Consider the following 24,671-nt stretch of genomic DNA (forward strand, 5'->3'; position numbering starts at 1 on the left):
GTGAAGAAATAGTAAGTTACATTTCTGTAAATTCCAGTGCCACAGAGATTCACAAGAAAGAAAACATCTGCTCAGAAACACTGTTGTGACCTACTAAACAAGAAAAAATAATTTCTTAAGCACTGTATATACACTGTAATTTCAAAAAAATCATAAAACATTTCATAGATGTTAAATACTATTCATTAAATGTGTTTAAAAAAAACTTAAAAGAGGAAATTTTGAATAAATACTTAATAAGCTTTTTTCTACCCTCTACTCCACTAAAAGAAATCTGCATTTATATGTAATACAATGTTCTTTTGGATATTATTTCAATGTCTGATGCAAAATTATGCTTTTCTATTCCTGTACTGAGACATAGCTGTTTCTGGCACATTTATTATTTGCCCTCTTTTGTGATACAATCTGATTGACCTGCAGAATACATCAAGGGCAATTACTGTCACCACAGAAAAGAACAATAGGCTAAAACAATATCCTTACAGCAGAAGTGGAATTACAATTTAAATGAAATTTCAGATTTAATATATCCAAACAGTTTAAGTTAAATGCAAAAACAAATTGTGTGATTCCAAATATACATAGTTAGAACTCATTGCTTATTGGTCCTCAACATATTTAGAATTTGGTTACCTTTTTACATTAGACCCTACAAATGCAACATCTAGGAAATCGGTGAAAAACTAAATACTCTGGTATACAGGTGTCCTAAAGCTCATCTATTCCTATTCCCTTCCTCTCCATCCCCCTTCTGCAACCTGATTAAAAACTGAAAAAGAGCCCAACTGAGAATCCCACGGCCACATACTGGGCATCATTGTAGTCCTAGTGATCCTCCTTTCCTCAGGAGCATTCATTTCTAAAACCTTAATGACACTCTGTCACATTCTCTGAAAAGAAGAGGAAAAACTGCCATTAAAGGCTGTGTTCATTATAATCAGTGACTTCTTTAAAATGTTTGCAGTCAAGCCGTGATGTATCTTTGGGACTTCTTTCAGACCTTGAGTCTTTTAGCAGCTTCTAAGTGTTTCAGAGAATTTCTGTGCATAGGAAATTATGAGAAATGCTGTAATTCCTCAGAGATTAAAAAGAAAGACAAGAGAATATGCAATACTGCATTTTTCTGTTTCCCATTTGCTATTTAAAGTGCCTGTCAAAGCCAATTTAAATATATACTTATATAAAGAAAAGCTGACACAAGAACTATTAAGACCCTCAAATGGTAATAAAATATTATCTTCAAAGTAGCCTATATTACATGCAAAATACTATAAGGAAATAAGAATATAGATAAATCAAAATTATTCTATTCTGTATCTGATGTGAGAAAATAATGTCGTCCTAACTTCCTCTCCCTGATCAAAACAGTCTTTCCCATCAGGCAGGAGTAAGTTTCCCAGGAATTCCTCCATTCTAAAAACCTGGACAGAGTTCAACAAATTTAAGGAACTGAAAGCCATTATCTAATTCTTACATTGGTCGGTTTTGTTTGGTTGTTGGGGGAAGGAGCATTTTTCCTTAAAAATATTTTTAAGAGAGAAAGAGGAGGAAAATATTTTTTGACGTTCCTCTCAAAAATTGTGCACTATTTGGGATTTTCAGCAAAAATATTCTTAAATTTACCATAATCAATTCACAAGAAATAAAACTCAAATTTCTTTAGGGACAATGAATTATCAGTTAAAGTACTTACTTATTCCTTATGAGTTCCCTCAATTTATCAAATAAAATCTTATAGTCTACAAGATAATATAGGTTTAATTAACTTTAAAGGAATTAAACTGCTAATTTATTCAAAACTATAGACAGAAGATGAAACTGGGACTCCAAAAGCAATCAGTTACACAAAGGCTTTGATTATTATATAGAACACTACAGAGAAGGCAGCTATAAAAGGAATTAATCCCCAAATGGACCACTTGCTACTCATATACTTCTGGATCAACAACTTTCCTGCCACTAATCTGAATGTTGTTAAGGATGTACAAACTAAAATAATTAGCTTAAGCCTTTGTTTCTCAAATTTAAGAAATGTATGAATCCCTTTAAGAAAGAAAAGTTCTCCTAAGCATCAACTCTGTCAATCCCAAACTGAGAAATATTGGTTTAAGAAACTCAAGTCTCATTACATAACAAAATGTTAAATATCACTACAAAGGGTTATCTTAATAACAGGTAGTAAACTGGTCAACACCAAAATAAAAACACAAATTCTAAAGATTTTCATGAAACTCTAAAACCTTCCCCTTCAAATGGATACTAGGAATCTTAAGAACTCAATCTGAGAAACACTCCCTTATTCAAAATAGAATCAAAGAGTCTGCTGTCCCACTAATCAATCATATGACATTCCTTCTCTCCCACATACCTCAACCTCTACCCCTCATGGAAACGGTGTCTTTCCTATATCCCTACAACTCTCTTTGCCACTCATTTTGTTTCTTCTATTAAACTACAGGATCTATAAAGTCAGTGTCTAAACCTGATACATCACAGTAATATATTAGCACAACTGGCAATAGTAACACACTAGACCCTGATTATTTGTTGGTTAAATGAATGAAAATGAAACATTTTTTTACTATTATTTGCTGTTTCATATTATCTGTCATTATTCTTAATCAGTATCCCAGCTAACCAAAAGTTTAGACTTTTCAATTAAATGCATAAACATGCCTATATAGTAAAAACAACAGTTTTTACAGTATAGTTTTCTTTTTTCCACCCCAATATGAAAAAACAACCGCTGATCTTTTAAGATACCAGGTCAGTAAAAGATACAGATATAAACATTACCATCAGTGCTTTTGCAAAAAAGTCTTTCTAATTTAAATGGAAGCAAAACTTTCTTTTTAATCAAACTCCAATGTTACAACATAGATATTTGCAGCAAATAAGATGTTAGTAAAAATTAGCAGACAAATATTACTGATTTTTAAAACTAACTGCTTAAAGTGGCCAACTGGTCTGCTGAACAACTAAAAATTACAGTATATAGGTAACTATATACTGTCTAGTACCTTTCAAGCAAAGTACTTAAAAATCAAAATAAGTCCTACCAATTATTTTTTTAGGCTAAAATAATACTTTCTCTTTGTTCGAAAGCCACAAATGTTTGGTCTGCATTAAAAAGCTACAGAATAATCAATTCTAAAAACTAAAAAACTGGTGGTTTCTTAGATACTAAAAAGCACTCTATGAGCTATTATGTTTAAACCTAACATGACTGCCATGTCTTTTGCCAAGAAAAGTCATTTGCATTGAATAAAAAGGTAAAAGCCCAAAACATTAAAGCATTTAATATAAATTTAGCAAGTGGACTTAAAATACTGGATCTCTATTTTCATTTTATTCACTCTTTACTCCACTCCCATTTACCTTGAGATTCATGTATCTGTTTTAATTTATGTAATAAACAAGATAACAAACATATTTCCACATCACCTAATTTAGACAGTTTCAAAAAACTTTTCATTATATCTATTAACACTCACCTTGTCAGACTGAAAAAGCATTACATAAAAGTAGTCTTTACGTATCAAAACATTTTTCAATTACATGACAATGCCTACTAACCCAATAGCTTCATGTATAAAAGAAAAAATATTCTTTAGTGGTCTTAAATTGGAACTGTATTACCTTAAGTTCCCAAACTTTCTTTGAACTGTTTTTTAAATAGCACAATTTCAAGGTGTTTGGGTAGCAATTGTAAGGAAGTGTTACTATTAAAAAAGTAAATTATTTACTAAACTGATACAATTCAACTGTCTACAATAGTTATATTACATGAGAGATGCTAAAAAGAACAAAAGGAAGCCCTAATGAATTATCTTTAGTGTAGCCCGCCCTTTTCCTAGTTATTTGAATGTTAATTTCTGTATCTGTTCTCCCAAAAAAGCAAAGATAGATTCAACTTTATAGTAAGAGAATCGATGATGCTGTATTTTTTAAATATTAGGTAGATCAATAAAAGTATTCACTAACTTTAAATTATATTATAGGTACATGTGATATTAAGTCAGATTTTCAACTTAGCATCAACTTCTTTCAACCTCCTCTGAAGTCAAATACAAAGTAATAAAATGAGAAGTGAATTTTTGTTTTAAGACTTCTCTCATTTTCCAAGGATCTTGAGAAAATATTGAGTAGCAAAAACTGCATTTTTTTTTTCTCTCAAAAGAAACTACTTTCCCATTGACAAACAACAAATCACAAGAGGAAGTAACTGTTTATCTACTTCCTGTTACTGGAAAATATTTGGGTGGGGAAAGTAAAATGAGACTATGATACAGTACTAAAACAGGTGCAATTCACCAAGTGCTCAGGATCCTAAGTAGTTCCCAAATTATCATTAGTAATACAATTGTGAATAACACGAACAGACTTGTAGAAATGTCTTTCTCAGAAAACTGGATGCACAAATACTAAAAAAGCAAGAGCTATCCAAAAAACCCAGTGGGCAGGGGGCATGCTGTATGTCAAAATGTATACACTCAAAATTATGTATATCATAAAATCATGAGTATTAAACACAATAATTTAGCTACCAGAACACTTAAGCAGTAAGCAAAACTCAGTATAATGACATAATATAAATATGCTAAACCAAACAATCTAACAAATATAAAGCAATTCTTAATAAGTTAAAATAGTAATTGCACCTGCTAAAATGATCACTTCTAATATTTTATAACAGAACAAGGAGTTCTAATAAATTTTTTTAAAAGCAATACAAAGTTTGACTCAGCCTATAGGCATTCTGACTTAAAGGTGAATGCATGTGAAAATGTGTACAACACACTTCAACAAGATTTAAGACCTACTATCCCATGTAATTATCTACTACAAAATAATCTACCTTTTAATTTTTGGTTATATTTCTTGTTTTACACTGAAATCCACATATCCAACCCAATGTAAACGAATAATTCTTGTTCAAAATTTTACTAAGATGCCAATATGCTAAATGAAGAATGCTACTCAATAAAAGTTATTTAATAAGAATTTTTTAAAATCAAGCAACCATCAACATAAGTAATTTAAAAGCTGGGTATGCATCTCTTTCTGAACTCTTAATTAAAACTTGGCATTTTTATTTACTTTATAACAACATAAAGAATTAACTTTCAGGCTTCTTCCTTTTAAATTAAAGCTTATTTATACCTGAAAGCTATTTTTTTTTCTAGAATTTTTAGATTATGCTTTCTATGTTTCTAACATAGAATCCAAAAGGGTTTTTATATTTGGGAGTTTCTTGGTATATGTTTCTCCTGAACAATAATTACATATTCATAGCAAAATGAACATAAACTTAAGAAATATGCTTAAGAATCTGAAGTAGAATTCTAAAAAACATGAAAGTATCACTTGGTATATTAAAGGTAGCTTATCTTTAAGACTAACGAAAAAAGACAAGAAAAGAAAAATTTTAAACAGTTAACTTCACCATTTTCTACTTTAGATATGGTCCATTTTTTAATCAAGGTCTACATTTCTGAAAAGTTGACTGCTTATTAAAATTCTCAATGAATTTAAAAGCACTGTTATAAAACTTTTCTTTAGTCCATTCAGTCCCTTAACTAATCAAACAATGAAACAAATATTACAAGAACAAGGCTGACAAAAAATCATAATGAACCTCTCAGATGAGAAACTAATTGGTACTAAGTACACAATGGCTTACATTTAATCCTGTTAATAACCCACAAAAAAAGAAATAAAAGACTCACTTTTCAGTCATCTCTCTGGACCACTGGGCTAAAATAACAGCATGACTAAATCTGACATTGACCCCGTGGCCCTGCTAGGAGTTAAAAGAATTCCTTTGAGCCTTCTGAGGCTTGTTTTCAACTGCTCCAGAAGGGGTGGGCTAGTCATACACACTTGTTAGCCTTCTTTACAGTACAGGTCAAATTAGAAATGGTCATATACACTGTAATATATATTAGCTCTTACTTCAAGACTTGAAGTCTGTACCTTACAACAAAAACATAAGAAAGAATGCTAAAATGGTTACAGATAGCTAATAATCATCTTAGATGGATGAAATGTAATTGGGAGTAATGAGAATTTATCCAGTCACATTATTGGAAATAAGGTTTTAAAACAAAAAGAATATATCCAAATTGACAAAAAAAAGACTAAAATTGAGATATAGCACCAAGATGAATCACTAGACTTTAAAACAGAAAAATATCATGCACAATTTTTTCTGGATTAATCACAAAGGTTTTCAGCAAGCCTATTGAATTAAAGTACACTAATCCTTTTGTGAAGTTTTGCAAGCTTTGTTGACATGAACCCACAAATAATACAGTATCAAGATAATATAAATCTGCCTGAAAGCAATTATTTTCCTTTTCATCTCTTTTCAAAATATAGTATGATTTCCAACAAAAAAGATATTAACAACTCACACCTCTATAAATAGTGATTGAAAACAATTATGGATACAAATTTGCTATACTTGACAAGGTTTTTCTGGTTCTAGTTAATACTTTTAATTGTAATTCCTAAAATAAAATTGCAGGCTTTATTCCGCTTTCAAAAAGTTTAACTACCAAAAATTTTTAAAAGCTAACTAGTATACTATGTATCTAACTCAAGTTGCTGCAATTAAAAAAATACGGCCTCAATTTACATCAATATTTTAAATTAACTTGTGAATTTTTTCTTAAAATGGAAACCCAATAGCAGTCCTTATAAAAGTAAATAAATTACACATCAAACCACACTTTAATTCTAAGCTATCTCTATATAAAATATCAAAATTAATTTAATGTAACTGAATTTCTGCACTTTAACAGACCTTTTGTAATTTCAGCTTTTCATATTAATAAAATCAAATAAATATAATAATCAAGGAAATATTTAGCAAAACATAACTGAACAGTAGTAATCAGTCTCAAGGCATTGTTAATTTAGAAAGGCTTAAGTGAACTTAAGATAAAGGTCAGAGGTAAAATTTTAACACTTACCACAACTAAATGTTTCGAAAAATATTAAAGGTTAAGTAAACTCTTAAAAAAGAAAAAAGAAAGAGTTCAAGCACTGTTTTTAAAATCTATGATGGTATAGGTTTCTCTACCTGTCAGGTAGAAACATTTTAAGGGGGAGAATTTTTTTCCACCAATTCTTTTTCCGTTCTCATCTCTTATTTCCTCTCATTCACAGAATATTATTTTTTCAGAAAATATCAACACTCAACTACAACACCAAAACATAAAAACACAAAGTAAGAATTGCAAAATATTTCACAAACTCCAATTTAAAGTCTACTTCAGAGCCTACTTTTCTAACAGAAAACTCTAAAGCTAAACAGTTTCTGAGCCACACAGTAATTTTATCTTTCCTGGCTAGCTTTCCACAGCATTTTTTGGCCAAAAAAAAAAAGAAAAACAGCAGAAGTATTTCGACTATACTTTGTTACTATGCGTGCTTAGTCATTCAGTTTTAAAGGAATCTTCCATCCACTGCCAAAAGAAAAATGAATAACCAAAAAGTCACAAAACAAGAATTGCAAATAAAGGCTGGAAAAGGCATCAAGCTATCATAACTTTTAAAAAATACATTTTTTTAAAAAGCTGTCTGACAATTGCCTCTGAAGTTTAACACTGCATATGTTTACACTTGCATTCATTTTTCATATCACAGATTATACTAATTAATTACAAGTGTAACTTATAAATACCTTTTAAAACAGTGATCAAAATTAGGGAGGAAATTTATGAAGACTACATACCTATGATGAAAGGTAGAAATTCAAAAGATTATCTTAATTACCATGAACAGCAGCTAGTTAAATGTCAGAATAATTTTCTTATTTTGAAATTCTGATTTTTAAAAAAATTGTTTTGGTAAGTCATTTCATACAAATCGAAGTATTAGTGTGAAATCAAAATATTGTATATGAAATATGGTAACTATATTATAATGGCAAGAAAGAAGAAAACAAAAATATGCTAATTGTTTCTTGGTAAGTAGAAATTCTATAATTTAACTTGATACTGAAAAAGCACTAAAATCTGTAAGAAAAATACCTGTAACAAACAATCACAGAAAGAAGGCTTGTCCTTAATCCAATTACCAAAGAACACACATCTTGAAAGACCATTTTAGATACCTCATTGCCATGATGGGTAATCACTTAAATAGTTTTTTTTTAAAAAAACCCTAAAGTGATAAATTATCAAAATTACCTTTTCCCCTCATATTTGTCACTGCTGAAAGTTTTTTTCCAAACTATTAATAGTATATCACAACATTATTTTTCCTGGTAGGTTAGGAAATTATTAGAAATTTTTAAATGGTTAAAAAAACCAATCTTTTTATTATTTTATATTCACTTAATGAATGTGAATACAAAATTCAGGTAAATATGCTAGCATATTATGCCACCCTCAAAAATCAAGTGTAAAATAGGAATGGATTTTATCACATTAATTTGATATTTTAAAACTCTTATACAGTAATAAAAATATGTTGGAGAGCTATTTGGAGGCCATATTTTCTCTTATAACAATAACTAATTATTCAACATTTAAATTACCACAGCACTTTTCCAAGGATTTTACTTAAGACACAACAAAATTCTTCACAAAACAAATTTCTTTCCCACTGGGAAATAAGCATGTTTTGTGACAAGAGGCCAACTTTTAAAAAGATATGGTCAAGGTAAAAATGTTACATCCCTGATCAAATGTATATTCATACGTCTATTTGAATGCATACCATGAACAACAAAAACTTAATATAAAAGAAATAACATATCGGATTACAATTGGTTTCATATGAATATCTTTTTAATATATAACATTTAAATTAAAATTTTGTAACAGTACTAGTTACTACTTACTGCTAATTAGTATTTTTAGTTATTAACTTGACTCAGCTACAAAATAACATTTTTATCCCAACAGTACAATGATCATGAATAGAAAGTCTCAAGATTAATAATTTTCCATCAATTTCATGCATAATATATCTTTCAAACTTCTCAACAGCTCAAAATTTAAGCTGTTACTATTAAGAAAACATAACCAAGAACAAAATTATTTTTTCCTGCTAGATACCACATAATTTTTCCCAATTTGCAAAACAAAATACCACACAAAAAGATGGACTAAGCAAAAAACATCAAAACAAAGAAACAAGTTTAAGAAAAATTCCTCTTTCTCCTTAGCAGTCAACAAAATAACAAAAAAGAAAAAGTGGAAAAGTCACCAAGAATATATGACCATGTAAGCATGGGCACTCTTGCAGAAAACCAAGTCTGCAACCCAAAGCAATGGGAAATTTAAATTAGAGCAAAGGGCCACAATAGGCAGGGAAATCTGTATAGATAAAAAGAGACTGCTGAGGTTGCAGGTATACTATTAAATATCTTTTGAGATTTCTAAACAAACTTTATTGGTCTTATTAATTTTTTTTAAAAGAAATAATAATTATCCATATTATACAATGAAGATTAAGTCTTCCCCTTTTAGTTAAAATACACAAAATACACTTTCTCTTCTAAAGGAAGAGAAAGGATTCTCATTGCTTATATATTGCTTCAAAAACTTGCTTCACAAATCTGTGTCCTTCTAAGTTTAAATAATTCTAAAGGAATTAAAAAAATTAACAAAGTAAAGAAAAGACTCTTCACTCCTGATAGTAACCTAAGTGGGGATACACTTATTTATTTCTTCTATTAAGTCTTATATTAATGGTAGTTTCCCAAACTAGGACATATCAAATAGGGGAACATGAGTGCAAATATAACCAAAAACAAAAACAAAAACATGGTACTAAGAACAAATACAAATATTCCTGTAAAAAACCTGATGGGTTTTTACCAATAACTTATAGATCCAGAAGTATTTAAATATTTCTTTAAATGTTTCAGATACATAAAAACCAGAAATGCCAGGTTAAAATGATTACACAGCATTTACAGCCATAGTTAGTTGTATTTATTCTCCCACAAAATTTGTATCATTTCTAAAGTAAACCAAAAGAATTGGAGTAGATACAGAGTTGTGTGTCATGAGCAAAATACTCAATTACATGGAAGTGAGGTAATCTTTCAAGTTCTTATTGGAACAACAATGAAATTTTATTTTACTAGCAAATAAAATCCTCCGTAAGTGTGGGAGTAATGCTGTTTCTAAAAACCACTAGCAAAAATTTCTTTATGCTTAGATAAGCCATTTAACACCAAAAACTTCCCAGTGCAGCATAAGGACTAACTTCCAGGATTAATGTGGTTGCACACCATTTTAAGATCATCTTCCTTCGGTTAAATTTATTTGCCATGTTATCCTGACTTCCTCACCTATTTAAAGCATAATTTGTATGACTTCAGTAATCTCATTTATCAGCTATAAACAGACTATTTCCTACATCTTTAGAATTCCTCATTAACTACAAATAGAGAAAAAGTATTGAAAAGTTTTCTAGTCTAGAGCAGATAATTCTGTTACAAGAGCTATCTAGTTATAAAGCAAAATCTAAAGTGACCTACTCACTTGAAGGGAACTGCCAATAAAAACACTTTCCCATAATAAATGTAGCTCTCCAGCTACTTAACAGCCATTCTTTCACCTCGAGGCAGTTATAAGTTAACTATCCAAGTCAATGCGAAGAGTGAAGGAGTACAAATGAATTTACCACCACCAGATTAATGCTGTCTTCCCTTAAAATGTGTTTGCAAAAGACAGGAATAAAAAAAGATGCTCTTAAGTCCACCATGAACTAATTTTCAAAACTGAGGAAAGCTGAAATTCTAAGATAACAATTTGTCATAGAAATTAAAGTTACACATTTAAGGAGATAGCATCCACTTTAAAATAATTTATTTTTCATTTATATTTTGAACCCAAATCTGTGTTACAAAAACAAATCTGTATCTAGAGTTACATCTAGGGATAACAAAGCCAATGTTACTGGATCAAGATTAAAATAAAAAAGTAAGTCAAATCTATTCCTTCAGATATTAAGTACATTTGTAGAATTAAAAATGTGACCTTACACTTGGGAGGATGCTCAATTAAAATATTTATCTCTTCAGTGTTAGCAGAATTAACACAATCAGGCAAGTAACTCAAAGTGTCAAAAGCTCAACCATAACTACTTTTCATTTAAAGCAAAGATTAACAAATAATCAATAGATTAAAATTTTTAGACTGAAAAACTTCTATTAAGTCAACACTTCAGTATTAAATATTAACCACTAAGGGATCACTGAAGAAATTAATAAATTACTTTGAAATTAAATATAAATTTAGTAAAGTCTTAAAGTTAAGATCTTCTACTTAGAGATAAATGACTGATCTAAATAGTTTTTATGCTCATGGAAAAAAGCATGGAAAATTCTCCTTTACTTCTTTTGAAAAAAAAAGTTTCATAATCCAATCATGTGTCATTCACATTAGATTTAGCTTATGACCATAAAGACATATTGCTTATCAAATGTACTTAACCATCTTAGACAAATGATCACTATATACGATAGATTACTATTAGAGCAAACAGCTATATGAAAATTAAATTTAAATACTCCACCCAGAAAAACACCTCTGAAAAGAATGAAAATATTGCTCATGTAATTTTGTTTGTATCTCTCCACTTCAAAAAAATATGCAAACCTGTAGATTAGGTAACATTTTAATGGGCAACTATACTAAGCCATTATTTCAATAAATATACATCATGGTATTTTCATTTTAAGCAGTTTCTAATGAATTTAGTATATCATATGAAAATCTGTTACTAAAAGAAATATGAAGAAAAATACTTAATTTTCTTCCTAGGTACTTAACATTGTTAAAAAGAAAAGCTACAATAAATGAATTTAAAGTCATAAATTGACTTTGGAAGAATGCAGACTGATCTACAATGTTACTGATCTATGATGAAATCACAGAAATTAGTGACACAATATCAACATTCCAAGATGTTATTAAAATCCAACCCAAAGCTGCCTTGACATCTCTGGGGTTTCTAATAAGATTTTCAGTCTGCTGAACAATGGCCATAAAAGGCTTTCAAACTTCACTCCATTCACAAGTAAAGTTGAAATTGAACATTTTTATTTCTTCTCTCCCTATGACAACTTCACCATGGAACACTGAATAACAACTCAAGTCATTATGCTAATTAGAAATTAAATAAAAAGATGCCCTTACAATAGTTAAGTGTAAGGTGACATGCTACAACGAGAGACACAGTTCAAAAGCAGCTTTAGGAATTGTGCAGTCCAGGCTTACAAAAGCTGAACACATCAGGGAGGGAGCTACTTGATGCTCTTGGTCACTGGAACTCTAGCATGTGGCCACTTTTTAATTATAAGGAAGATAATAAACTATACATCAATGAGAAGCATGTCAAATGGCAATTCACTCTAATGACCTATTAGGCCTAGAGTATCTCAGAACTCTATTTATTAAAATTAAGTTGATAAATACAAAAAGAGGGAAAATACCATCTTAATGATTTGAAGAGTTATACCAAAAAAGCTTAATTTATTAATAATTCCAAACTAACAAAATAGACTCCTTTCCTATGTGAAAAGACTGTAAGGAGGAACATAACCTAAGAGGAGACAAAGCTGTATTTTAAAAATATGTTCTACTTTTAACAGAGCTGCATAAAATATGCTTTAAACTGCTGGTCATGTCCTTTGACTAAATTATACTACCTGGTACAATTGAGACTTACATACCTGGTGCAACTGTTCTATACTCCATAAAGCTGCATAATATATCCAGTTATGTTTTAAAGGACAAGAAAAAAGGACATATAGAAACAAAAAACAGAAAACAATGAAAGAAAATTATAACAAAGAAATCTTCCAATAGCACTCTGAAAATATACAGAACCTAAATACCCTTTCTCTGCGGTAGGTTCTGAAAAGATATGCTACTAAAATATTCAATTGTATCTAACTACATAGAAATATTTATGGCACCATACAGTCTTGAGTTTCTACTAAGGATTTCACCTTCTATTCTTCTTTCCTTTGAAGAATGCTACCCATTCTTCAAGACCAAGCTCAAAGAGTTCCTTTTGAATTCAGTCTTGTACTTTGCCTACCCACAGGAATCTTTTTTTAAAAGTCTACTACATTCATCTGGAATGTTTATATTATGCTAGGGCACCTCTTACATTTGTAGAAATGCATCTAATTCTGGTATTTTAGTGAAGGGAATTTCTATATTGCCATGCATTTTGAGGTTTCTAAAGGCAGGAACAACATTACAGTTCTTGAATCCCAACACCTTAAAGTTAGAGTGGCTTGCACACTGTTGTACAGACTTAAGGCTGTCATAAGCTAGTAATCATAAAATATCACCAAATCAAATAAAATGTATTTAAGGGGAAGTGTCATACTAGAGACATGTTCAGAATCAAGTGGAAGCTGTAAGCCCATATTTGTGACCTATTTTATAGTTTGCATTTTGTCAAAAATATTTTTCTATCATTGTCTATTGTCTCATTTTAGCTTTATAACTTTAACCAAAAAAAGTGTATTATTTAACCAATAAAAAATTAAGTTACCCAATGCCACAGTGTATATTAAAAAATGATGTCTGTGGTTTGCTTCAAAATAATACAAGGGCATGGAGTTATAGATGAGAAAAGATTAGTCACAAATTGCTGATTATTGAAGCTGGTTCTTGGCACATTGTAGTCCATCATAACATTCTGTTTTTGTACATTTTTAAATTTCCACAATAAAAACTCATAAGGAAGAGTTAACAATTACTCCTACAGCTAAAACATCCCTTACCTATTCAAGAAAATAAGTTATTGATTATTCCCCTATAATTCCTAAAGCACTTTCTGTCTCTCCTCAGATCTGTTTCTCTTATGCAAATCCCTGAGAATCACCATCAATTAAAAAACATACTCATTTTCTTTGGTATATCTTTTCTTCAAACAGGAAATGTGCTTTTCTAATACAATAGTCCCCCCTACATCCATCGTTTTGCTTTCCATAGCTTGTTACCCACGGTTAACCACATCCAAAAATATTAAATGGAAAATTCCAGAGTAAACAATTCGTAAGTTTTAAAATATGTGCCATTCTGAACAGTATGACAAAATCTTGCACCATTCTGCTCTGTCAGCCTGGGATGTTAATCATTCCTTTGTCCAGCATATCCACGCTGCATATGTTACCTGCCTGTTAGTCACTTAGTAGCCATCTCAGTTCTCAGAACAACTGTCACAGTATCACAATGCCTGATTCAAGTAACCCTAAGTTTACTTAATAATGGCCCCAAAACTCAAAAGTAGTAATGTTGGCAATTACGACATGCCAAAGAGAAAACAAAGTGCCTCTTTTAAACAAATGTGTAAAAGTTCTTGACCTAATGGAAGAAAAAAGAAAAAAAATCATATGCTAAGGTTACTAAGATCTACAGTAAAAACAAATCTTCTGGGAAACAGTGAAGAAAAAAAAAATCCACACAAGTTTTGCTGTCACATTTCAAACTGAAAAATTTATAGTCACACTGTGAATTAAGTGCTTGGTTAAGATTAGAAAAGATATTAAATTTGTGGAAATAAGGCATTATAGAGTGCATTATTATAAGTACTATATTTTATTATTAGTTATTATTAATCTCTTACTGTGCCTAGTTTATGTATTAAACTTAACATATGTATAGGGGAAAAAAACAGTATATAAGGCTTAGTACTATCCCATTTCAGGCATCCACTGAGGGTCTTAGAATGTATTTCCTGAAGATAAGAAGGACTACTGCATACAAGAATAGCAAATCACTTCTACTGAGGATAATAAAAGGCTAGAACTTTAAAAAGAAAAACAAATGACAGATCAAGTACTTATAAAGAAGACTGAGGAGCACATCCTTAGCATGTACAAGGCCCTGGGTTCCCCTAACATGGAGTGGGAAAGGGGAGAGAGCCTTAGAAAACAGTAAAGAAGGAAAGGAAATGAAGCCCAGACCTTGGAAATAAACTCATGTATCTGTCAGTAAAGAACACTGAGTGCCATAAGTACATGGGTACGATGGCTTGTTTTAGCATGAACTTCTTACAAGCAGAGCCACCAATATGACTGAGAAAGACGATGCAGTCAAGTGAGTGTTACATACCTATGGTTTCAACGGAACCTCAGGAGGCTAATCAACAACTTTAAATCATATGAGAAAAGTATCAAACGTTTACAGGTAGAACAGTAAGGAAAAACATGCCTCCTAATTGTGTATTATCTGCCAGTAAAGCAAAACAAATGTGTAGGCATCTCACTGAAATTGAAGTACTGGGGAGAAACTAAGGTTTTCACAGAGCAAAAGGTAGTGCTATACTCATTATTACAAATTTAGTAAGAGCAAATACAAAATATGTAAGCATTTGTATAGTCTTTGAAAGGTTTATATACTATCTCAAATTCACTAATGCTACTTGTTTAAAGTGTAAATTTTCAACCACATCTATAATCAAGATTTTGAGAAACTTAACTCCTCTAGTTGAGACTCCTGCAAAACTATTTAGCTTCCTAACTACATTTTGTCTCTTCAATGAATCACAAAATCACTTAAACTAAAACTGTCTTTTACCACCTTAAATCCCCAGTACTACTTATAGTCTACATAGAGCAGATGTTCAATAAACATTAGACGATGCTGGCACATTGGTGGCTCACCCCGATAATCCTAGCTACTGAGGAAGCAAAAATCAGGAGGATCCAGGTTCAAAGCTACCCCCGGGCAAATAGTTCATGAGACCCTAGCTGGAAAAAAAACATCACAAAAAAGGGCTGGTAGAGTGGCTCAAAGTATAGGCCCTGAGTTCATATCTACGCACCTCAAAACACAAAAAAGTTTGATGATTTAGCAATTAATGGGAAACAAGCTAATACAGGTCAAGGAAACACTAAATATAAGGCTTAAGAGTGTGGAAAAAGAACTGGCATCAAGAAGACTAATTTTTTTCTCTTATATCACTGGTTTCAATATACTACAATTTTGAGCCAAGTACCAGTTGCTCACACGTGCAATCCTAGCTACTTGGAAGGTTGACATAAGGAGAACAGAGGATAGAGGCAAGAGCCTTGAGAGACCTCCATCTCCAAAAGATGGAAAACAGCAAAATGGACTAGAGATATTGTTCAAGTAGTATAGTACCTGCTTTGCAAGCACAAAGCAGAGTTCAAACCCCAGAACCACCACAGATGGACAGACAGATACAAATATCTCTAAAAGAATGCAGTTTAAAAACAGACTTGCTTCTTACCACGTTTATAATATGAAACATTAGTTTTACCTAATTATTAACCTCTTTAATCCTGTAAGACACAACTTGCTAAATCTATCACTTTCCTCCACAATTCTCATTTCCATATGACTCAGCTCCCACTTATTCCATCCTCATTCACCTCCTATCCAGCCTTCATTTTGCTCTGAGAAACTCCTATTCTATCATGAGTTAGCTCCCAATTTACTTACTCCTGTGTTCCCCAGGTGTTTGACTTTGAAGTCATCATTAACTCCTTCCATTCTCTATCTGCCTCATCCAATACCAAGTTAACACTCACAAATTCATTTCTCCTCTACTATCCCCACTACTACTATTACATACTTTAATTCTCTTCTCAACATTTTTAGCCCAGATTATTACAAAAGAAAGCCTATCCAAGGCTGAAGGTTTGGCCAGAAATGCTCAAGGCCCTAAGCTTTAAAAAAAAAAAAAAAAAACCTATCTACTCACCTGATTTTGAAAATTGCTAACTCTACAATTCAACCTCCACAGTCACTAGAATTCTTCCTAGAATAAAAGTATAAACATGCTATTCACCTGCTTAAGATCCTTCAATGGTGCCAAGACTTTCAAGAGTTCATAAGATGAACACAAAAAGCACTACTGGCCCCATCTTATTTATAATCCCTCACTTTCCCAACTACTAATCAGACTAAACTACCTGCACATCCCTAAACTCAATGTTTTCCTTCTGTTATGTTTTTGCACATGCTGTTCTCTTCAACTAACACCATCCACTTCCAACCTCATTCCTAATCCTTTCTTCAAAACCCAACTCTTATGTTCTGACCTCCAACAAGTCTTTTCCAACTCTCCAGTTGGAAATGTCATCCCATGTTTTCATGCCGATCTGTATTTTAATTATTTTTTTAGGGTTCCTAAACTATACATTTACCTCATTTAAAACTGCCTTTCTTTCCATGGTGCAAGACCCAATTTTAATAAATGAACCACTTCCACATGCCTCCTCTTTTTAATTAAACCTGTCTTTTACCAACAATGCCATGTAGCAAGCAATTCTCTCATGGAGACCTTTTTGCCAACTGGCTCCCCCCGCTCCCCCCCAACTTCTCCATATCATTCATAGCATTATTTACCACAAGAATAACTCTCTTCCAAGTTCCTCTAATCTACCCATGCTCTGCCATCAACTTCACCAACTCTACAGATTCTTAGACCTGCAGAGAGCTGGTTTCAAAGGGAAAATACAATCTTTTCACTACTTTTAAGTCTGAAACAACAGTAAATACTAAGCAAGGTACACACAGGAAACTTGAATTCAAGAAAATAGTAGGGACATGCCAGTTTGATTATCATGAATACAGAAGTGATTAATGAAACTAGCTAGGATCTCAGGGAAAGACAATTTATAGAAAAAAATAGTCTAAATGCTTATTCTGACATTCTATAATATTACAGATCATTTGGTTTCTGTAACTTTGTTTGAGACTACTAAGTACTACCAAAACATTACAGATCCTTCAAAGTGAGTTCATTATAGCTCATATTAGTTTTAATTTTAACGTCGAAACAATCCTTTCATTCTCTCATTATTAACTGATTAGCTTAATAATTTCTAAACTATGAGCCTCAGATTCCTGGAATACAATTAGTTACCACAGTAGGTATCCAGAGACATGAATTATATAAAGACCATCTCCCACAAATATGTATTAGCATTTCCCAAATGTACAGTCAATGTTATGATTTAAAAAAATACAAAGTCACACAGTACTAGTAGCTTTCTGCTACTGGGCATTTTCTCCATTACCAAATACTAAAAATATAACTATAGTGATGTGAGGAGATCCACAAATTGTTTTAAAGAGGTTGTATCCTTAAAATATTAAGAACCACTACCTAAGTATTCCCCATACCACTTAAACATTCCTTCCATACTGTAAGCTTCCAATTACCCTCTGTCCATTCCCACTTCTGTTTTCATATTCCCAAGAAAATCAAACACATCCTTATACTGTTCCCTCATCTACCTCAATCAATCTGAATTCTTTCCTCTCTGATTCTTTAATCATTGAGTGAATTGGTAGTTACATTTTAAGACTAATTTAACAACACACACACCCAATCCCATCTCTTACCTGACTGCCCTACCCTGATTCATCAAGTTCAGTCTTGCTTCAAAAGCTCCTCCCCTTCTGCCTAAAAACATTATCAGATCTCCCTTATTATTTGGACAAAACTTCATTTGATTCTGCTGTACGTTGTAGTTACTCTGCTCTTCTTTTTGCTGTAAAATGCTGTGCCAGCCTCCTGTTCTTTTAATTAAGATCATATTAGAGGAGCTAGTCCCATTTTTTTTTTAGGTATTATGTAAGGCTGCTTTCCCAGAAAGGCAAAGTTGAATAATTAAGAGATCCTATAGCCTAGAAACCTAGGCCTATTTCCTATCTGATTCCTTAAAAACACTTTTCCAGTCCCTAGGATAGAGCATGATTTATATTTAATGCCACCATTTCTTCAGAGGGCAACAGGGTACTACTAAAGGTTTCTGAGCAGCAGTAAAGTACCTTGAATAAAGGGGCATCTCAAGACTACTAGTATATAGGACAAATACAAAAAAAAAAAAGAACATTTAGGAAACAACTGCAAGACACTCGGTATTAGGCATAAAGGAAGAGAAATGAAGGGAAAAGATTTTTTAAAGGGCCAAGTACTAATACTAACTGACTACATATGACACCGAGAACAAAGCTAACAACAAAACTTTAATCCTCAAAATGGAGTACTCACCTGTGGTACCAAGCAGAAAGACAAGTAAGATTTCAGGTCGAGAACTGACTCTAGCCAAACAGGAAGCAGCTATGAATATGCTTAGAGCAGAAGCTAGGTGTCTTTGAAATACTCTTTGAGGATTCTGACATACTCTAATATTCAAACAGACCAAAATTAAAATAGCCTCTGCTAAAATTCTCATGAGAAAAAAGATCAAAAAGGAAGGAATTAAATGGAACAGACCCTACTGGTCTTTTGTCTAGGAAAAGCAGTCTTCCTTATTAAAGTTAATATTACTTTTCAAAATAGCCAATATGATACTAACCTTCAGTAACAGAGTTTTCACATCCCACAAGGTTGAGAAGGATATCATCATCTTTATCATCTACTTCACATCCCAGGAGCATCCAGCTTTCAACATTTTCACTTTCTGAAATGGCACTCTCCTCCTCTTCACTTGAACTGACCTCTATAATCATTACCTCTCGGATCACACCTGATCTCTCTTCAGGTTTAGGTTTCTCAGAATCCTTTTTGCATTTCTTATCAACCAATTCATTAGAATGAGAAGCAGAAGGACCTTGGGTCTTTTCTTGTGCTTGGACTCTAATATTCTTTCTTTTACATCTGTAAATATTATCTTCGTCAGACAAAGTGATGACCTCTGACCCATCTGATAGCTGGATGACCTCATTATCTGAAAGGACAATTAAGTTCTTCTGATTTGGTTTACTACTGAATGATTCAGAATTCCCAGAGTTCTCTTCTTCATGTCCTTCCTCTCTGTTGGCATTATCAAGATCCTGGGCATAATGAACTTGGCTGTAGAGCTGAAATTCTACCTCACTATCAACACTTAGTTCACTAGATGACTCTTCTCGATAAAGGTCATCTTCATATGCTTCTATAGTCTCATAGCCACCAAACATTATGGAAAGTTGGTTATGTTAATGCTGTAAAAAGAGAAAGTCACACAAAGAAGGTATTTTAAAAGCTGAGATCTTGTCTGGTTAGTGAATAATATCACCCCACAGAGTCAACTTCTACGTGAAGGCCATATTAAAATGGTTAAAATATGTTAGTTAAAATACTAACATGTTAAAATACTTTTTTCTCTTAAGAATACCTTTTTCCTGTGGATTTCTAAAACCTGTTATGACCCACTATAATAATGCCCACACCTCTCAAATGAAAATTACTACCAATAAATTAAGTTATAGCTATTAATGGAAACACGGTATTTCAAAAAAATAATGGAAAAGGACAACAGATCAAGACCCATTACCTGACACAGAACACTTGTTCTTCAAAATGTTAAAAATGGCAAAAAGATTTTAAGTATCTCACTATTCCATTCATTCTTCATCTCTTAGTTCTGGTTCTGTATCTCCTTTTTTTTTAGGTATACAGTCTTATGCAAGAATATTATTTCAACTATGACTCAAAGCCATAACAGGAAACCATTATTGTATTTACTACTTGAGTACAGATATTTATTCTCAATTTAAAAATTAATCTCAAGGAATGAGGTGTAGCCCCAGAGGTAGGATGCAAGCTTAGCATGTAAGAGGTCATGGGTTTGATTCCCAGCACCACAATAATAGTAATAATAAAATCTCATGGCCTCTGATTTTTGGCTCAAAGAATAAATTAAAAATATTTGAACACTGAAGTTGTGGTTCAAGCAGCACCTACTTTGCAAACATGAAGCCCTGAGTTCCAACTCCTGTCCCAGCCCCCCAAAAAAGAAAAATTGATAAGCCAGATGCAGTAGCTCCAGCCTGTAATCCTAGCTACTTGGAAGGCAGAGATCAGGAGAATCACAGTTTGAGGCCAGCCCAGGCAAAAAGTCCATCTCAACCAATGGCTGGGCCTGGTGGTACACCAGCTACATGGGAAGCATAAAAACGAGGATCTAGATCCAGGCTGACATGGGCATATAGCAAGATCCTATCTCAAAAATAACTAAAGCAAAACAGGGTTGGTGGCATGACTCAAGTGGTAGAACACCTGTCTAGCAGATGCAATCCCCAATACTGCCAAAAAAATAATAAAGTACAATAAAATTTGATAAAACTTATTGGGTGTTAGTCATAAAAATTTTGTATGAAATACAAACTTACTAAAATTGAGGCAAAACTCCCAGATCTGGCAATAAATGCATAAACAGGAACACTTTACTCTCCTGTGTGCATATTAAATCCTGTGCATCCTTCAACTCAGCTTTAACATCACTTCCCATCAGACTAAACTAAGTGCCCCTTTTATAGGCTTCCATAGCACTATGTGTTTCAAAAACACTCATCACATTTCTAATTACTTATTCAGTGTAAATACCCCAGAAGCACAGATCACAAACTCTAACAGAAAATGTACCATATGTATCATGTTAAACAACGGATCATCAAATCCAAACAGAGTAACTGGTATTTAGAGCAATTTCCACAACTGTTTGTTGACTAAACGAACTATATCATAGGTACTGTTCTTCTGCTCAATAAGGTAAACAAATTGATTGCATCATCAGGCATTTGTTCTTCAGCCTCAATAAGTCTAACACATGCCTAGTACATAGAAATTAGGATGGATAATTTTTCAGTTGTCTCCAACTATTCAAAGGCATTAAATTCTACCACCAACCAAAAATCTACACAGTAGATGTTTCAATTAGGTATCAATGGAATGCTGATCAAAAGGAGAGCACTGGAAAAATTAAGTCATATTTGTTCAAAAATCAGGAACACCCTAGAAAACAGTAAAAATGCCAACTTTTTTTTCTTCCACTTTTAGTTATACAGGTACAATTAAGAAAGAATAATCGTTTTCTTAGTTTCCCAATTCTCAGGCCTTAAAATGTCAAGGTGTTGTAACGGTAGTTTTAGTAAAAGAACCAGTTAACCCCGAGAATCATGTAAATAAGAGCCCAAAATGCACTAAACTCAAGCTGAAGTTTTTTGTTTTCCAGAAATAAAGAAACCAGCTTTTAATGCCTTTTTTCTTCTAAATGGCACAATATACTTGCTCCCCATTGCACTGTCTTTTTAGGTTGCTATGCTGTTATTATCATACAAGTTCAACGTGGCTGTCTGAATAATAATGCTCATAGTATTTATCAGTTTATATTGAAATGTTAGCCGCAGAGGAATTCAAATAACAGATGAATCCTTTCCTTTTTATTTAATAGGTAAATTAATTCTAAAAGAAGTCAAAGGAATTATGTTTCCTTCAAAATCCGCACTGGATCCATCCTGAGGATCCAGTGTGGACTTAAGATAAAGCCTAATTCCAGTGCAGCACGGAAAAAAAATTAAAGAGCTAAATTACAGAGTTACAAATTTGTACTACTCTTGGAGCCATCCCAAAGGAAAGGGATTAAGAATAGAGCCATAGGCACACCTGTGAATGTATGCCAAAAATAAACTGCACAACCATAACAAAAACTGACTTCCTTGGGTCTAAGGATTTATCTCTTCCTCTGAAATGTAGAAAAATGAATTTAACAATTTAGCCCCTATGGCCTTTAAGAGGATTTTGTACTTCTGTAACTTGAAAATTGTGTTCTAGCATAACATGCTTTCTTCTATTTTTGTAGCTTATGCGTGTTGCATCAAGTTGTTTTTGGTTTATATTACTACCTTAATAACATTCATATGCATTTATTTTTCAAATGTATACTAGAAGATGAATATTATATACAAACAAATACCTGTCTATATGTATATACAGACACATCCCTTGACTCAGAAGGCTTTTTCAGCTTTTTGATTCCTTCACTAGGTGATATAAGATCTTTTGACAGTAACAAACTTTAATGGAGAGGGACCTGCTGGATTATTTCACACATATAAGGACACTGAGGTTCAAAGAGATAACAAGGCCTATCCAAGGTTAGGGTGCTGGAGGTGTGGCTCTAGCCAGAATGCCTGTCTAACAAGTATGTGGCCCTGAGTTCAACCCCATACCAAAAAAAAAAAAAAAAAGACACAGCTACAATTGATTCACCTTTTCCAAACTCAGCCAAGGATTCACTAAGATTTTAAAAAATTCAAAATAAATAATTTCAAATAAAGGTTGGTGTATGTGCATTGGCTCTAACACCTAAAGTTTGCCTCACAAACACCATTTCACTTCCCACTGGAGAATAAAAACTATGAAGGAGGTATTTTTAATTAGAAGGAAAAGCACATCTTTACATTTGTCAGTTTACCATTCAAGAACCTCTCAGGTTGGCACTCACTTTATCAATCCTACGGCTAAAGAAAATGGTTCCTATGTAAGAATCTAAAATACCATGGAAGTGGGGATGAAACTTATCTAAAAAAAAAAAATGGTTTAATAACTATAAAACAGCTATAGAGAATAACTGCACAGGCTCTCACCATCAAAAGAGGGAGCAGTAGGCATTCATTCATCTTTTTTTAAACTAAACAACTTAAGGCTTATTGAAGCTTCCAAAATTTACTTATACTTCTGCTCTCAACAATCTACCTACTGGTCAATCTGGGCATTTTGCTCTTATTTCCTTTCAAAGCATTCTGCCTTAGATGTTCCTTCTTGATGGCACAGGCATCCATTGATGGCAGAGTTGAATATAATAATCCACAGCTCAATTTTTTTTAATGTGCTAGGAATAAACCCATGGGCTTGGGCATGCTATAAGCAAGCACTCTACCAATGAGTTGCATCCCCAACACCACAAATTCATTTTAAATCCAGTTTTCACTGGAAATTAACATACTCTGTGTTACCCTGACAATGATTGTTTAAACACTGTTAAGTTGGAATTAAAACTTCTATTTTCCAAATGTGACTGCCACTCTGAATCAATGACTAGGTATAGAATCCAAATGTGCAAAAACGATGGTCACAAAAAAAGAACATGTCTTGATGGAAGAAAATGATGCTAAATTTACTGCTGTAAATCCCAGTTGTTCTTAGTCGTGCTCTAACCCTATCTGGAAACCCTTTTTTCACCTTTCTCTGGGCCCTTCTCCTTTTGCCATGCAGGCTCTTACCTGTCATACCACCCCTACTTCCAATTCAACTCATTCCCGACCCTCAGATTCGCTAGACAGCAATACCAAACTGACCCCAAAGCATAAGGCTGTCTTAAAATACAAACAGTCCATTTTAAACTCTTCGTTATGTGATAGCCTAAGTACTCAAAAAGTCGAGAGCTTCTGAAGGGACCTGAAAGTCATCAAATTAAGGCTCTGATTTTATACTTAAGGGAAACGGGTTTTGAGAAATTTATTCAATAAGCTTAAAAGGGCCCTAAAAATTTCCCAATTCAACGCTGAAATCAGCAATAATCGTAAATTCAGCCTAAAGAGATTTCAAGAGTCACCAGTTAATCAGTGGTGGCGCCATGGCTGGAACTCTGGCCCGCTAATTCCTAGGCAGAGTTTTTCCCATGCACAGGCAGCCCTTCCCTGAAGTTGAAGGCAACTATCGGCTAGCAAGGTGTGAAGAATAAAGGGAATCTTGGTGAAGGCAGTTCTCGTTTTCTTCTTTTATATGAAGGAACAGCACAGCTCCCAAATATTTTATGGTCCCACTGGTGCTGGAATTGGCCCAAAACTGCCCGCTCCCCCAGGCCAGGCTGGCTACCCCTTGGCTCGACGAGGCCCCCGCGTTTAACCGATTGACCGGCTTTCTTACTATCA

At 32.9% G+C, this 24,671-nt stretch overlaps 1 protein-coding gene across 2 annotated transcripts in view; it reads right to left on the bottom strand.

The window, feature by feature from the left end:
• The window catches only part of Zcchc7 (zinc finger CCHC-type containing 7), a 220,823-nt gene that overhangs the window by 195,675 nt on the left and 477 nt on the right, over window positions 1-24,671 (bottom strand). For both annotated transcript variants that reach the window (XM_020158174.2, XM_020158175.2), the window contains exon 2: window positions 19,331-19,958. In XM_020158174.2, coding sequence (XP_020013763.1) covers window positions 19,331-19,934 — 604 coding nt within the window. In that variant the 5' untranslated portion in view covers window positions 19,935-19,958. The remainder of the gene's footprint in view (window positions 1-19,330; window positions 19,959-24,671) is intronic.

This window comes from Castor canadensis, chromosome 13 (assembly GCF_047511655.1).
Source record: "Castor canadensis chromosome 13, mCasCan1.hap1v2, whole genome shotgun sequence".
NCBI classification, from domain to species: domain Eukaryota; kingdom Metazoa; phylum Chordata; class Mammalia; order Rodentia; family Castoridae; genus Castor; species Castor canadensis.